The sequence below is a fragment of the Hirundo rustica genome, chromosome 2 (genome assembly GCF_015227805.2).
Source record: "Hirundo rustica isolate bHirRus1 chromosome 2, bHirRus1.pri.v3, whole genome shotgun sequence".
NCBI classification, from domain to species: domain Eukaryota; kingdom Metazoa; phylum Chordata; class Aves; order Passeriformes; family Hirundinidae; genus Hirundo; species Hirundo rustica.
This window is the reverse complement of record NC_053451.1, coordinates 87,230,728-87,248,333: the sequence shown is the minus strand read 5'-3', so window position 1 is coordinate 87,248,333 and position 17,606 is coordinate 87,230,728. Positions and strand designations below refer to the sequence as shown.

Genomic DNA, 17,606 nt, shown 5'->3' with positions numbered 1-17,606 from the left:
TAAATGATAAACTAAAAATAAATGCATCCTCACCTCTATTGGATTGCTGTTGATGACTGCAAATAAAATGCTGGTAGCTTCTGATGCACTCAATATGCCAAAATCTATAAATCGCTCCTCAGTTTTTGGAGACAGTACAAAGTACTAGAAAGATTGATAGAAGTATTTTAGCATAAATAAAATATAAAGTGTGCTCAAACTCTAAGCTCATTAAAAACCACATTAATAACTTTAATACGACACTACCATGACAATCTCAAAATTCTACATTAAAAAATTTCCTATGTAAAACTAAAGATTTAAAGGGAACAAAAAAGAATTTTTCAGCAGACACCATAGCAGAGTAAAGAATTAAAGAGTCCTATGAAGTCTGCCTCTAATTAGACAGAAGTTGCCAACCCCCCCCAAAAAACCAACCCCCCCAAAAAATCCCCACAAAACAAAAAAACCCAAAACAAACAAAACAAAAACAAAACAAACAAAACAAACAAACAAAAAAACCACAACAACCAAAAAAACCCAAAACACACCACCAACCAAAAACAAACAAACAAAAAACCCCCAAAACCACCCCAGAAACTTACATCTAGAAATCCTGTGTACGCTCGGACAGGTAGGTGAAATTTAGAAGCATTGGTGATAAGCAGGATATTGTTATCTACGTGAACAGATGATGTGGAAGGCATAAAATGAAGTGTAAAAATATATCTGGATTCATTGGGTGGAATTAAGACTGGTTTACTGAAGTTCTGGACCTAGATCAGTGAAAAATGAAGACCAAGGTTACAACTGAACAAAGTTCATAACATTTAAGCATTTACTAACAGGTAAAAGCATTCACTGAAATGGGACTTACTTTAAACATTGGTTTTGCTTCATCTGGTAACACGACATCATGTATAAGGACTGCAAAACTGAACGTGTTTGTCAGATAGATCAATCTTTCCACAGAATCAGCAGCACTGTCACGGATGTGAAAGAGTGTGGCAGCATGATCAAATCCTAAATAACTATTAAAAGAAAACAGTGTAAAGAAAACAAAGACTTTCCTCAAAGTGTTTTCCTTACACAAAGACTGAAACTCATTATTTCAAACAGCAAAAAGGGTACATACCCCACTGCATGCTGAAACTGTATCAGCACTACAGGGACATTAATAACTAAGTAATTCAAGTAAGAAAATATGTAATTCAGAATAATAGGAGGACTAAAAACAAGTGCTGAAGTATTAAGATAACTTGCAAATCATGTATATTTATTATTAGTCAAATCATGTGTCTGCAGCACAAAATTTCTGATAGGTATTTACCTTTAAAATATTCCACCAGTTCTTTTGATAAAATAGCACCTCATTCAAAGTGTTTTTAAAGTCAACTTAGACATACTTTGTAAATAAGTAACAAAACCCAAGGAAACACTGAGAATTCTTCCAAAATTTTGCTTAAAATCCAAAAGTATTTTCTCTACCCTTACTTCACATAGCAATAGAATAGCAAATACAAAAGCAGAAGTATTTCCAATACTGCATTTTTAAAATGTCTCATCTGGAGTCTTCAGATGAGTTTTCAGTTTTCTGCTCTTAAAAACAACTCACTAAGGTCAATTTTAACTCAAGCCCTGAAATTAACTTATGAATGGCTAAGACTACCTCATCCACTTGTTAAAAAACAAGAATATTCCCTTCTAATTTAGAGCATTTAGTCTTTGAACTATGTTCAGTTACTGGAAGCTTACCCATCCAACACTTCTGCTTGATATGGTATTTCAAGTTTGGAATAGCTCTTCTCTTTTGCTTTAACAGTTATTTTCCCAGAAGACTGTGATGCTCTTTTTGCTTTTGATGCTGTACACACAAGAATATAAGAAGTTTGTTAAAGCTGACAAACTAAGTTAGACTAGAATGAGTGGAGGAGTAAAACCACAGAGCTAGACCAGAAATTAATTTTCATGGAAGGAAAAAAGTGGAAAAAGCCCAGAAATTAATTATCATGGAAGGAAAAGTTAAGGAAATTGCAATAAGCAAACTGATACAGTGTAAAGTCTATGAAGCAAGAGATCCCAATTCTGAATTCTTCCCATTGAACACCACTTAGATGACCTGTCTGATTTAGTAAGCTTTTCTACAGTAGGGAAGCCTGATTGTTGCTGTCATATGAATAACTTGAACATGTCCAGAGGATAATTTGGCTCCCAGATGAATTAACTCTCCACTAAGAATATGGAATAAAACTATCCCTCCCCTAAGAGAACAGAAGCCTGAGACTGCTGGACCCCTCACTTAGAACTACTAGCTGAGAAGAACTTTGGTCCAGAAATCCAAAAACTTCTTAACAATGAAGAAATGAAAGACAAGCTAAACATTGCAAAAAGAGAAGTAGAATCCATCTAAGAACCCAAACTACACAAGCACCAAGAGTGATGCTCACAGGTCTGCTCCAAGATCACAGAATGAGCAATGTGAGCCTGGTAGCAATAGTGCCAAAGAAAATCAAGGTATTCAGACACTAATTAAGAGAAGCCACCAAGCCCCTAAAGCCCCTGCATGTAATTAGGACAGCTGAAATTGCAAGTGTTTAGGGCTGGCTGCTTCACAGATAAGAATTCATCAAGTCAATTCCTTAAAGACATTAAGCAGCGCAACTGGTATTTTTCCCAGGAACCACCATTTCTTCTGAGATGTACCATATGTTAGCCAGTAGGTCCTCATATAACAATTCCCACCAGCTTCAAAATCTGAATGGATTATCACCTCAGGTTGGCAGAATTCATCTCTTTCAGATTTATAAGCTAAAACATACTTCACTTGTTTTAGAAACCATGAGCTATTAAATTTCTAAAGTGCTAATCCATAAATGATAATAAAAATCAATCCACTCCTCTTTATCCATGCAACTTCTAAAATCACGTCTACCACAACTATTGCATGCATAAGATTCCATTTTTAAGCAATACAAGCAGAAAGATTTACAGCACCAACAAGTATCTTAAAGCAGTAACATCTGAGTAGCCCCACCATTCTAAAAGTTGATTAAGATCTCTACAAAAACAGAGGTGCCTTTCTACAAAATGTCAGCGTAGTATTTAAAGTCACATTATGTAGGAGAAAAATCAGAGAATATCAGATTGGAAAGAGACCTCAAAGACCACTCGGGCCAACCTCTCCTGGCAGAAGTAGTTTAAACAAAATGTCTCAGCACGCAGGCCAGACTGATCTTAAAGTGCCCAACATGACAGAATCCACCCCTTCTTGGGGAGATTATTTCAATGGCTGATTGTTTTCATTGTGAAAAATTTTCTTCTTGTGCCTAACTGAAATTTCCTCAGGAGTAACTTGTATGTGTTATCTCATTTATTAGGATTTCTCAAAAACAAGTATCTGTTTAAAATAAAATTACTTTTAAATAATCAGTGTCTTAACGTAACAATACAGATATGTTTATTAGAAAAATTAAGGATACCTTCTCTTCTCATCTGTATTTACCAGTCTAAGATACTTGTTGATCACGAACAAAGACAATAGTTTCAGAAATAACTGAAGTTCAGAAGAACTGTAAAACCCTTTCCAGGTAGGAAAATCCCGTTTTCTTCTCAAAATTAAAAAAAGTGTTTTGTTAAGAGAGTGAAAATAATCAATGAAACTTCAGTAAGTTTTCAGAAGCACTTAACAAATTCTAAGAAGAGAGGAACAGTACTTACCATCAAAGCTAATGCTTGCAACTTTGGTATATTTACTTTCAGAGGCTTTTAACGTAACGGGCTTGAAATGTACTGTTATAGCTTCATTCTGTGGTGTAGGTCTAACACTCTGCAAACAACCAAAATACGAAGCACCTGTAAATTTATCATTGTTACATGAAGGCTTCATAGCATGTTGTCTTTCACAGTGATAAAACTGTGACTAATTTTGGCCAAGTTCTTACAGGACTGTCTTTCCTATAACAAAGCAGCATTACAAGTGGTTTTAGAATTTTTTTCGAGTCCTACAAATTACTCAGTCAACATATGGGAAAGTGGTAACAGTGAGTTCTCCATGGGGATGCTGAATTACATGGCAGTATGGCCAGCAACTTATTAATAAAATAGAAAACAAACCTTATTTAAATTAAGATTTAATTTTTATTCTTAATGCTGCAGGGCTACAATAGCTAGGCTATTTGTTTCTGGTGCACTCACTAACGAAGCTGTTAACTGACTTGTGCAACTACCAGAGAGGATACAGACATCTCTCGTCTCTAATCCCATGCTATGTCTGCAGAGAAAAAAACTAACCGTATCGAGAAACATTTTGTAGATCTGTGATGACACTTGCTCTACACTAACACTTTACAAGGTCACCCCTTCCATCTGAGGGTTACTGTTTGAAACTAAAGGCAAAAGGGGCATTACTGGAAGAGCTATTGTGTCAGTTATTAGCCAGAGCTGATTTGTAGAGGTACTCATTGCTATGCAGCAGGATAAGGGGTTCCATGTCATCTGAAGACTCTATAAAGGTTGCTAGCAAACTCTCTATCTATATTCCATGGAGAAACTGGGCATGGAAGCATTTAAACGCTCTTATTCTTGTTTTGCTAAAAATTAGGATGGCTGCCATGATTCCTCCTCCCCAGCTGTCTTCCCCTGCTTTAAGAACAGCTCAGCTGCTCACACAGCAGCTGTTAAGCCACAGCAAATTACAGGATGCTGACTAAAGGAAACTGAAATGAGTGCTGTCTTACCTTCTGCTGGGCTGCAGAGGTTTAGCACCTGCTTAATAAGCAGCTGAGCCTTTCTTGGTCAGGGAGGAGCAAGGCTGACAGCTAGCTGTACAAACCAATTACAGTTCTTCCAAGCCAAGCTGCCCTTGATTGTAAATTAAAGCCATAAGAGTGCGCATAAATAAGTTCTGCAGACCACAAGATCCTTAGTGGGAACAAGCAGCACTACTCCTGCACCCAATGAATAATCTCCATTAACTCAACCAGAAGTTTTGTATTTTGGATTTATAGCACTGACCTTTGTCCACCACCATGTCTGCATATATGGGGTGCAGGTATTTGGTATTTCTCTCCATAAGTCAATTACTAACTATCTCTATTTTCTTCTAATGAGATTCACACTACAAAACTGAAATCTTGACACGTCTTAAAAAAAAAAAACAACAAACCCTCTTAAAGCAGAAGAAATCAAAGCTGTGGTAAAGTTCACAACTTCTGGATGACAGAAATGATACACATTTTTAGAAGTTCTTTTCATGCAAAATGTTTTCTTTAACTACTGGTTTGAAATAATGCTGATTTCATTTAGTAAATCTAACCGGAAATATTCAAAAGGACTGTTACCAGAAAAATGGCAGGTTTCAGATGTGCATCTCTTAAACCACAAGTGTAATAAACCTATGTGTATTTACTCAAAATGTCTACAGCTGGTGAATTTAGCTAAGGAAGGAATTTACACTGTTTTGTTGAAAATTTCTGGACTACATAATGCACATTCCCCTTTGTTGCTTGATTACACGCTATAAAGAGAAATACAGATATAAGACAACTAAGGAAAAACCAAACATCCTTAAGAATCCCTTCAACACCACTTTCCTCAAATTTCAACTTATTTCAAATAAAGCTCAAGTAAAACCTGTCCTGAAATATGCATTAAAAATCATCCTGAAAATACATATAAAACAAGTTCCATCAAGAACATAATACCTCCAGTTTTGTCAGACAATTTCCTAACAGTAACTTCGTGGGGAAGAATAATTTTAAATAGACATGCTTCAGTAACACATGGCTCTCCTGGAGAATGATCCACTCACGATTCCTGACCCTGCTGTGTGAAGACACACTCAATATTTAGCATAACTGCAGAAAATTAAGGCCTTAAATGTTCTAAAGACACAAAGGAGGGGCTAAAACTTTGTGCTTTTGCAGTTCTTGAGAAAGACTTTGAAGTTTAAGGACTCTTAGGCTACATGTACTCTAATAAACTAAAGAGTATGGGTTGGAAGACTGGCACATATTTGTCTATACTGTTTACCAGTCAGAAGGCTCCTGAACCTAGCAGGTTTGTCTTGCCCACCTAGCACAGACAAAAAAGCTCTGTGGCTATAGGTAGCACATCAAGACTAGTTCCATTAGTACCAGAATCACCTATAAACTGTTTTATTGTCTTTTCGTGTCTTATTGTGTCTTTTCGACACAACTGTCGAAAATTTCTTGGCCTTGTGTTTAAACAGAGAAACACCTAACTAATTAAAGTTCAATTTCTCCATAAAGAGCCATCTAGAACATAGAACAAACTACTACTGAACTGTAAACCTTGATAATTTTGAGAAGCATGAGCCCAAATGTAAAGAAGAAAACACAACACAGAAAAAAACTACTTCTTGCAGATTGCTAAGAGAAATTAGCCCCTATTCTAAAGCTGGGACAGAACTTAACACTTTCCTTGTACAAACACTTTTGTTTTCAAACTGATACAATTCAGGTTCACTAAGGCCGTCCTGAAGTTCCTGGTTCTTCATGCATCAAACATGAACAGGACCAAGTTTTGAAGTGTCCCTTTGCTTTTAGCAGTCAAACAGGCTTAAAGTGCCTTAAGGAAATACAAAATTTTCATTAGAGAAAAGGGATAAAATAAAGTGTTCAACAATCTACATTTACCAGCTTTTTGACAGAATGGCTTAATTGTTGCAGCATGACTAGCTTATGCAGTCATGAAATAAGCATTATTCTCCTTAACAGTGGAACAAACCCTACAAAATGAGGGAGATATAAGGAGTTTTAAATCTCAAAAAAGAAAATTACTTGTTCTTATTTTCCTCAACCAGTTTGTTGGACCACAGCATGACTAAGTACTTGAAGGCAGAACAACCACAAGTCTGGCAACAGTATTAGCGGTGTCTCACACACTGATGACCTGAAGATATTTAGTTCCTCCAGCATCCAGCTTAAACATATGCTAAATATAGCCTTGGCCTTTTCTTCTGACATTAAGATGAAATTTGTCACACAGATCTGTCTCACTACTTTTAAACCCTAGCTGTAAAGGGCCAGAAGTCTATTTGTCAAGCTTTCCTAGAAGTAAGCTATTCACCAAGCTCCTTCCAAAAATTCTTTACTCGTTACACTTTAAAATTCACTAATTGGCACAGCAGCAGAAATTCACACAGTGCTTCAAAATCTAGAAACGTTACAAACTTCCCAACAAAGCTCTCCCTTAATGAAAAGAACAACTGACTTGATGTGCCATGTGATACACTTAAAAACCTATCATATCTGGACCTGTGTGGTAAGAGTTTTCCTTGCAAAAGTGAGTCCTAAAGGTTTTAAAAATGCCAGATCAACTGCTTTGATACACAGTAAAAAAATAATTTATATGGAAAATTTTGTCATTACATGTATAATGGTTATCAAGTGACAGTCTTCCATTAGGTCAATATTTACAGTTTATAGCCCATAGTCTGAAGATCATAGATTTAAAACAAAAACAAAACAAAACAAGGATAGGCTCGGGTCTTTTTTTAAATGGAGGAGTATGAATTAGGCACTATACTACCAGGTATTAGAAGTTACACTGATGATCTGAAAATATGGTTATTTGCATTGTACTCAGCAAGTATATTACACAGTTAAAAAAAAAAAAAAAAAAAGAACAAAAAACACAAACAAACAAACAAAAAACCCCCAAGCAAGCTGTCAAATCTAAGAAGACAAACATGCAAATACAGCTGGAAAAATAATTTATTGAATTTACCAATCCTCTCAATGCAAAAATCATATACAGGTCTTTTTGGTTTATAAAAACCCTCTATGCAAGTTGTGCTATAGCTTACAAAGCCAGGATTCCTATAGGATCACCTGACCTCATTAATGTAATAAGTATCAAGACCTCAATGAATTAAAAGCTTTTTGCACTATACTCTAAGTTTCTCTTGTTTGCAGTATACTGTTTCTCTTGTCATGAAATTATTAGTGAATAACAGCTTAGCAAGCACTGCAATGGTCTGTTGTTACTGTGAAAATTCATCTTCATCACTAAAAATATTTCCTGTTTCTAATTTAAATTAATTTAGCCTCAGTTTCCAGTATCCTAAGATTTTGCTAGATCGGCTACTATTAAAACACTGTTCCTCCATAGTTACAGCTTCAAGCTTTATAAACACAGAAATGATCTCCAAAAGCTCAGTAAGGAACCTTTGCCAATCCTTCAGTCATTCTTCTGGCTCCTCTGGTTTCTTTTCAACACTTCAACACTTTTTGAAGTGCACTGGGACAAGGTATAGCTAGCTACACAACTAAATCTGGAAAAGGAAGACAGGAAGGGGAGAAGGAAGAAGTGAGAAAAATAGTGGGCAATGAGAAAAATCACACAGGAAAAAGGTATGAATGAACAAAGGCAGACTACCAGACTAGTGCCAAAATTCTGAAATAAAAACAGAAAGTAGAAAATCCAAATGCTAGAATTCTGAAGCTGGCTGAACTTCACATTCAGCTCCAGTGGTCTTACTGCGGAGGGTCCTGGAGTGTTTGGGGTTTTTTTTTTTTTTTTTTTTGCTATTTCAAGCAACAAAGCAGATGAGCTCAAGAAAAAAAGGGTAATTTTACAGGCAGCTCTTCAAAGCTACTCTTTACTTATCCTAAAAAATTATGTTAGGGAACCACTTTGTACACTGATGTGTAAATGTGATGTGTGTATGATGAGGACAAAGAATCTTACAGAGTCTGTACTAATCTCTCAATCGCTGAACAGGAATTACTCTTCTCAAGCATAAAAGCTTCCAAAGGTTCAGATATTGAAGGTACAGCCTAAAAACACTGTTCAGAGCACTCAAAGGAGGTTATGGCACAAATTAATTTTATCATGCAGAAAAATTATTTGCTCTGCTATTAAGTTACATTTTCAGTCACATATCACCTAGCTTCTAATTCTGAACACTACATGGCGCACCTATGAATGATGAATTTTTATAAGAAAAAGTAAATCCAAGTGGAAAGAAATTAAACTTACTGTAATTGGCACATCTTTTGTTCCTGAATTTAATAAATGCAGATTTAAAATTTTTGGCAGATCTGTTAAAGAACAAAAAAACACACCTGTCTATTAGGCTATTTTACCATGTGAATCTTATACAAAGTCATTTACACTAGCTGGTTTCTTATATACCTCCACTGTTCAGTGTTAAAAAGTTATACTAACAAGACAGGGCAGTCAACACAACACAAACTGCATTTCTTTGTATTAGTAGATACTACATGCTTCAGCTTACCACTCATATTTCTAACACATTAAGGAATGATTTTTGATATACACTTTTTTATCACTAAACAATATAATGTAAGTGTAAAATGTTAAGCCCAAATGTGTTACAGGCAATTAAAAAAGATCCTCTCATAAAACATTTGATCAATTTTGCACACCTTCACTTCTCCCCGTGTCTGAAAATCATTAACTTACCCAGAAGTGATGAAATTTTCACAAGTTCACAAACTAATTTAACTAAAATGCTTTTCAGATTAAGCCATGTGCAACTGTGTAACATTAACCTTACTACTGGACTTACAACCTGGTGTGAAAACTACTGCTTGCTTGTACACACCCAAAGTACTCTTGCATCTATGCACTGTTTTAACCTGCTTTTGTAACCTGCTATTGTCTTTTTAAAAGCATCATTCCACAAGCAACCCTGAACAGTACAAAGGTAACTGGGCTTTTCCCTCCCCACCCTATTCCTGATAAATACTTTGGTTTACCTTGTGTTCGCAGTGTACCAAAATCTAGCATTTCTGTTGATGAATAGATTCCTGGTGCTTTAAAAAAAAAAAAAAAAAAAAAAAGTTAAAATTTTATTATACTAACAGTTAACGAATTTGAATAACTGAAAAAAAACCCCAATCAAAACACAAAACTAACCCAAAAATCAACAAAACCCCAATCACTTTCACAAACCTGTTGTAACTTCAACTTCAACAGGCAGAATTATAACTTCTGTGGTGTCTGAGGCATTTGTTTTTATTCTAATAAAGGCTGTATGATTATCTGCTTCTCTTGAAGAAAAGCTGGCTCTCATCACGCCTTTTGTTTCATAGGGAGGTATTTCCTGATAAATAATCAAAACACATGTATGAGAGCACAGTAATTAGAAAAAAAAGCTGTCACACCAAATAATTACAACAGAAGCATTGAGTATATTTGTGTTAAGAGAAAAAGCTACAACAGCAGAAAGAGATAGGCTTCATATAACTAAAATTACCATTAAATTTATAAAGGGTACTTGTAATCACCTAATATGACACTGAATAAAACTAGGTATATGCAACAGAACTTCCATACCCCATTTGATTAAGTTAACGATTCTATGATTCTAAATTTTAGGTATTCAATTTGTGGTAAAGACAGTAGACTAAATTAGTAGAATCTCGCAATAAACAAAAGATAGTCAGAAAAAATGTTGACAGTAATATCAAATATTGACATTTCATATTCTACATGTTTATTCTCCAAAGCAGACACAAGCCCTACAGTTTCAGTGCTACACACAAACGAAAACAGTGCATAACTCCATGCAGCTTGTGGAGCTCCATGTTCATTAGACACCATGTAATTTACAGGAAAAAGTCAAAATTAATTTTAGTTTCTGTACCTTGCCCGTTCTATCAGTTCTAATCTGCATTCAAGGCTTGAAAGACATCTCTTTCTGTATTTTCTGGACACAGCTGCAGCACAAGAATAACTTCAGCACTACAGCTGAAATACTAACATCAGATTGTCTTCCTCATCACATTACAGAATGTCTGAGGATTGGAATTTTGGTTGGGTGCTAGGTTTTTGTTTTTAAATAGAAGATGAAAACCTTGACTGGAAATTCTCTGAGGCACAATGACTGCAGATATATTCTTTGATAACTGTTGAATATCAAAGTAAGAAAATTTCAATTTCTGTTTTCACAGACCCAACATAATGCAGCCATTTGTTAATGTATCAAAGGATATGATCTGACTCTTCCATATGTGTAGCTAGAGATCCAAAGTTGGTCAGATCAAAAAATACTCCTGCATATGCAGACTGCTCCATCCAATCATTCAAATCATTCATCTGGCATCAGAACAATTTTATACAATTATGTATATCCATATGTTAAAGTATTATCACCATATTTCAAGTAATTGCTGCTACTTCGAAGCTTTTTCTAACTGCAGTGCAGCTTCTGACATAACAAATACAATGATGTATCTGTGTGTTTCTTCCTACTGGTTTGATTTCTTCAAGCTGCCTCATTGTTTTGAAATACCGATGGTTATATGAAAATGCATACCAATGGGTATGAAAATGGATGGATAGAGGAAGCAAGAGGATTAGTCCTTGCCAGACACTGAAAGCTTTCACATGTGAGTCATCATTACTTTAACTGGCAACCTGGCCAAGAGAAGCTGAAAAGCTTCATGCTCTGAAAAACATCCCCCTTGAGTTCTCCCGACAACTAGGAAGGGACCATCTTTAGAAGCAATGCAACTTGACTAAAGCAGTATCAAAACCTTAAGATATTTATGTTTTAAAATCCATTTTCATTTCAACATCTAACCCTCAGCATCTGTTTCTGCTGCATTTTTTAAAATGTTGTGATCTGTGTTAATACTTATTTCCTTGCAACTTTTGTACCTAAAACTAAAATACTGCCATTCCAAGGGACTTTCTCCAGAAAAGACAAGAATTAAGTACTGTGATTGTCCTTTGTAACTCATTTGGAAAAACTCACCCTCTTAAAAGAAATATAACTGTCACATTACCATAATGATACACTTGAGCATGAGACAAACTTAGGAGCCCAATGGCTCTGAAGTCTCTCCTAGACCTAAAACCAGTCATCAAAAAACCAAATAATTCTAACTGAAAAGGAAAGTACATTTTGAATCTAGCTGGACATGCAGCATGGAGCCAAGAACTGTACCTTTGGGATGCTTCTAAATTTTATTTCACTTAAAGATAACAGTATGTGCTACTTCAAACCAGATCTAATGAGCCAGACCACAAGTCCATCCAACCCACTACCTTGTCTCTAGCAGCAGATGTGATGAGTAGGGAGTAGCCGCAGGGCAAGCATGTAGGAATATTTTCCAGAACAGTTTCCAGCCACTCTCAACTCATGATCTAGGGATTTACTTCAGCTACACACACTGCTTTTTTATTCAGTAGTTCAAAATAGATTTTTCTTCCCTAAGTTTGTTCAGCTTCATTTTTGACCCATGTGTGCATTCATAGTAACTTGCAGGAAGGACTTAAAGTTAAAAAACCACAGCAACACCAAAAAAGCCAAGACAACTAAAAAACCCCTACCCAACAAACCAAACAGAAAAGCATGTACACTTTTTCTGTGGGTTAGATCCAGCTCACAGGCCTCCACGACTGAAATCTCAGGTAGGTGTAATTAATTTTAATGGGAATCATTTTATCCTTCACATTTCAAAACAGCACAGCTCAATATATATGGCTTATCTTAGTTAAATCTTTCATTCAACTCCTACTACTATAGCATTAACAGACCCTGTTACTGTTTCCATTTTTATGGGGTATTGTAAATCCTTACATGATAAGATGCAAAGTTAGTAAAAAAACCCCAAAGCCTAAGCTCATAACAAAATGAAACCTCCCAAGCAAGTACAATGAGTGCTGCAAGACATGGCTACTCACCCATAGCTTTCTTGTACCTCCCTGCTGGCCTGTTGGAAGCTCTAAATGGAGATCACCTCCACTGGAATACACTTCTACCACCTGAGGTGGATAACAGGAAAATGTTAACACTCAACCTTAAAGGGATCCTGTTTACTTATCAGGTATTATCATGTGCAATGGCATAGGTTAGTGACTATTTGACCACTGGAATACCGTACAAATTCACTTTAATCCTGATATAGCCATTTGCTAGTGCTACACTTTATGTGCTTTCTAGAGTGTTTCACTGTTTGTGAATCACTTAAGAGAATCAGAATTTGCTTAGGCAAAGATATCAATCCTGCCTGAACCTAAGATGTTTTTCCAAGATTACATAATGGAGTATACTGAAACAACACCTTATGCAAACCAGAGAGAACGAAGCTAAGAGACATCACTGGATTAAAAGATCTGTTTGTTTGTTTCAGAACTCTTCCTAATTACCAGTGAAGTTTAAATCTTTATTTTTCAGGAATTACAACCATTTTATAAACTGAAATTTCACTGGAAAACCTCAGTTTATGAAATTAAGAGCATTGCAATTATAATCCACAATGTATAGAACTGATTTGCATTCAAGCAGGAAAAAAAAAATCTTACAATATGAAAGACATGACCTCAAATAGCTCTAAAGTTCAAGCAAAACTTTAAGAAGTACCAAAATAAACAACATCTCAGTTTAATACCATAAACGAGCATTTAATGATTTTTCTCTTATGCTTACCTGCAAAGGTTCACTGTGAGGGTTATGGATATTTATTATAGGAGAGAAACTGCTATTTACAGGAACTCGGGCCCCAATAAATGGGCGCAATCGATAGGGGTTTGGAACTCCAATGCCAAACACCTGGTTCAGAAAAAGAAACACAAACTGAAGTAGCTGTATGTCATTGTTGTAGAGCCTAACATGCACATCCATTTTAGCAATCTACTAAGAACCCTTTTCGATTAGTTTCATACTATACTTGTAACCGAAACTTTAAAGCCAGTATCATACTAAAGCTCTGAAATAAAGAAACTGGTTTAGTTTGCACCTAAAGGCTATTCCTCATTTCTACTATTTACTTACATGTATGCTGAAAAACATGCAATCAAAAAACCACCTTTTTTTCTGACACTCTGGAAGACAATGTCAGATAGATAGATACCAGCTAAAGGTTAATGAAATATGAAATGTTCCTTTATCATATCATTATGAAACTATCCATGTTGGGAAGCATTCCGGTTGTTGTTTGCAAAACATTGTCATGGTAAGAGTAATATTCTTTCAAGAGGATTTCTCTCATTTTTCACTCTCTGGTCTCTCTCATCAATCTGAATTACCTTTCTGAATCTCCAGTGAGTAATTTTTTGTCAGCTTAATGAATAACATTGTCTTGCCACTGAATCAGGTAAGTAAAGAGCCAAAGGATAAGCTAGATCCCTACAATGAGCTACTCAAATAACACATGCAAAAAGGTATTGACAAGATTTTGAATCCTATGTAGTTTCACTGATCTGGCTTACAGTACTGCCCTACTGATCTTCACAAGGATATATCTGGGTTACAACTAACAACAGGAATGGAAACTTCTTCACCTGGGCTGATGGAAAAAAAAACCCCAAACCCAACAACCCACCACTGTTGTGCAAGTATCTTTGGATGGTTAAGCATCCCATAATACATATTGTTTTGCCTGGTTCACACCTCACTTTTCTGGAAAGCATGTAATTCTCTTACCTGATAAGTAAATACCCCATGATTAGAAGTGTTAATAAATAAAGTGTTCTCTACATTTCCCACTACTCTCGCGAGGAAAACGACATCGAAGGACGTATTCCCTCCTGGAAGAATTTTCTGAAAAAAACAAAAGCAAGCAAGCAGAGGGATAAACAAAACTGTCTACTGAATAAATTACACTGTGCAGATGAACAATAGTTTTTGTGCTGCAGAAGATCCTCATGTTTTCTTTGTGGAATACTGATGTTAGAAAGTCAACTGCAGATTTGGAAAGAAAAAAGTAGAACTTTCAAACAAATGAAATGTGTAACAAACTAATAAAAATAACAATAATTTAAAACTCTTATCGTGCAGGATCATACTTAATTGAATTTTTGCACTGAATTCTGAATTCAGAGTTCAGCTTATCACAAAAGTATTTTAGACTGACAGTTCAAAGGTCACTGGAGAAATGCAACTGCTACAAGACTTCAATAAATGCAACAGATTGCTTATTATAGACAGCTTTTCTGAATTTTTTAATGTTTATATGGCTCTTGCTAAGCCACAAGGCCCTGCAGACAAAACTGAAACTAGAGGACTCTATCTGACAGCAATGTGGTTAGGAGTTAACGCTGCTGACACCGTACTTTTGAACATGCAAGTTCCTGTAGCACAGTTACTTACAGCTCTAAGTACACTGGAGTGACTACTGCACACTAAAACCACTTCATGTGACTGAGAATATTCAGAAAATTTATAGGAACAGTCTGTTTCTGTTAAGTGCTCTGAGGAAATGTACTCGCTTCAGCAACAAAGGAGATCTGCTGTTAAACCATCAACTGTAACAGAAATTTCCAACATACTCAGGACTCCTTGTGTTTCTGTGCTCAGTTCAAATTTGCTCTGATATGAGATGAAGAACTGCACCATTTTAATACTTCTATGTATGTCATTTTTGCAGCAAGTCACTCTTTTAGAAAAGCTGCCATTCAGATTCAAGAGGAAGAAGAAAAGGAAAAAAGCTAATTTTGAGAAAGTAAAAAAACTTACCCTATTTTGGAAAAATGATGCATGAAAATGTGATGTTGTAGCAGATATTGATACTAATGTAATTGTTTCTTCTGAGCTAGGGTTATGTAGGTAAACTTTTTCCATTTTTGGCATTCCAACTGGCCTGTAAAAATAGAGAGAAAATATTTCCTAAGTGTCAGAAATAAAGCATGGGACTTTTTTCCCATTACACCAGATAAAAGTGATGAACACTGACAACAGAGCTTCGCATTTAATGCTTTTTTCAAGTAACATATATATCTTGGACATATAAGAATTACTTAGTTAACATATTTTCCATTATTTTATTACTTATTTTCTTGAAAGTTTACCTAATGTTGCATCATGCTCATGAAATTCTACTGCCGGATTTTTACTTCAGAATGAAAAGAAGCAAAGTTTTCTATTCCTATCCTAGAACCTCTAAATAATTATCTTAAGACAGGGTGTACACAGCAACTGAAAATAAACAGAGCATACCCTAGACAAAAGTCTAAATGCAATTTTTTTTCCCATGATAGATTATAAGTAGTCTTACCCAGTATTTTTCTGGTATTATATTTTACAATATGCTCTACAGAATTAAATATGCAGACATGTACAGCAACAACTGTTTTACTTCTATATTGTACTTGAATTCATACCTTAAGTAAAAACAAAGGCTTGAGATAAATTCTAGAATTTAGGAACCCTAAAACATGGAAGTCAGTCAAACAACTGCACAATTTTTCAGTAACAAGACATGCTAACAAATTTATTTGACACAAGCTTTTGGCTAGATTCTTTTTGCTTACAACAGCTGAGGCGACAATAGATGCTCCAGTTTCAGCAATTATTTTTCAGACTTTACTGTCTCTTCAGAATTTTTTTCATGCCTTTTAACTTATACATGTTAAGTATCAGCAACAAAGCACTAATAAAGGGTGCAGTTTACAGATCAAAAATTGCTGCATTTTGAATTCTGGATTCCAAAATAGTTAACTCTTAACTTTCAGGTACATGCAGTCCAGGTAGCACTTTCTCCCATGTCACTTGCTCCAAACACTGCAAGGACACTAAAACTACTGATAAGAATTACTACCTCTAGTATCTGCAGTGATGATGACCAGAAATAGGCAGCTGTTCTGCCATCCTCAATTAACCTTAACAGACCAAATTAATAAGTGCTATTGCAGTCACAGTTTTTCAGCTTAGAGGGGGGTGAGGAATATATCTCAACAGATGAGGCAATGGAACTTTGTTGTAAATGAAAGGCTCCACTGCATGGAGAATTTAGTGACAATAAAAAAACTATGCCACAATTTACAAACTTATTGTGGTTACAGAACCACCTATGCGTGAAAAATTAGCTAAAGAAGTGGATGCTAAAGACCACATTATCAATTCAAAGACACAATTATTAACCACCAATAAATGACATCATCACTAACAAAAATATATCTGAAATCTGCCACTATAAAACTCTTCGCTTTGCTTGCTGAGTTCACCTAATTTCATGTCTCCATCAGCTAACACTCGTTCTTGATCCTTTTTTCACTGTCTAAAAATCTCATTTTGACTCCTCTAACTTCACCAGTGACAAAGGCGACAATTTCTCTCACCTTTCAAAACCTGTACAAAAACCAAACATCTGGGTTAAGTCCTAACAGAAAATATTTTCATCTCTTGCTAGCATACATGGGGATATCAGAAAAGGAAATGGTTTATCAGCTATGACATTTTGCAATAACTACTGTAACTGCTACACTGTTGATCAATGGAATCAAGCAGTAAACCTATGCACCTGTTTTTCTTTTGCTAGGAAAATGCTTACCAGACCAGAGGAATGCAAGTGAGAGGCAGTCCTCCAATTTTCCTCATTCCTACCCCCACACCCACCAAAAATCCCACCATAAAAACAAACATGCAAATCCACAACCAAGAAAAGTGTCTGCTGATAGGGAGTGACCCAGCACCCCCTGAATTATGAACCCACTGTTTCAAACACTCTTTCACTGACATCACTACAGATAGCCTTACGTATTTTATCTGCTTGGTGAGTATGAAAAACAGAACCTTCAATACCAGTCAACATTTTTGCAGAAAATTCCTTGTTTAGACAAAGCGGTCAAGCCTTAAAGCAGTACTCTGACTCTACCTACTCCAAATTTTTTTAAAAAAGGAAGAAATAAAA

At 35.7% G+C, this 17,606-nt stretch overlaps 1 protein-coding gene across 1 annotated transcript in view; it reads right to left on the bottom strand.

The window, feature by feature from the left end:
* TMEM131 (transmembrane protein 131) overlaps positions 1–17,606 on the bottom strand; it is a 93,091-nt gene that overhangs the window by 31,020 nt on the left and 44,465 nt on the right. The window contains exons 5-16 of the mRNA XM_040055027.2: positions 15,434–15,557; positions 14,402–14,518; positions 13,406–13,528; positions 12,661–12,741; positions 9,922–10,072; positions 9,726–9,782; positions 8,983–9,044; positions 3,697–3,805; positions 1,735–1,843; positions 857–1,010; positions 585–755; positions 34–144 (exon numbers count right to left, since the gene is read on the bottom strand). Coding sequence (XP_039910961.2) covers positions 34–144; positions 585–755; positions 857–1,010; positions 1,735–1,843; positions 3,697–3,805; positions 8,983–9,044; positions 9,726–9,782; positions 9,922–10,072; positions 12,661–12,741; positions 13,406–13,528; positions 14,402–14,518; positions 15,434–15,557 — 1,369 coding nt within the window. The remainder of the gene's footprint in view (positions 1–33; positions 145–584; positions 756–856; positions 1,011–1,734; positions 1,844–3,696; positions 3,806–8,982; positions 9,045–9,725; positions 9,783–9,921; positions 10,073–12,660; positions 12,742–13,405; positions 13,529–14,401; positions 14,519–15,433; positions 15,558–17,606) is intronic.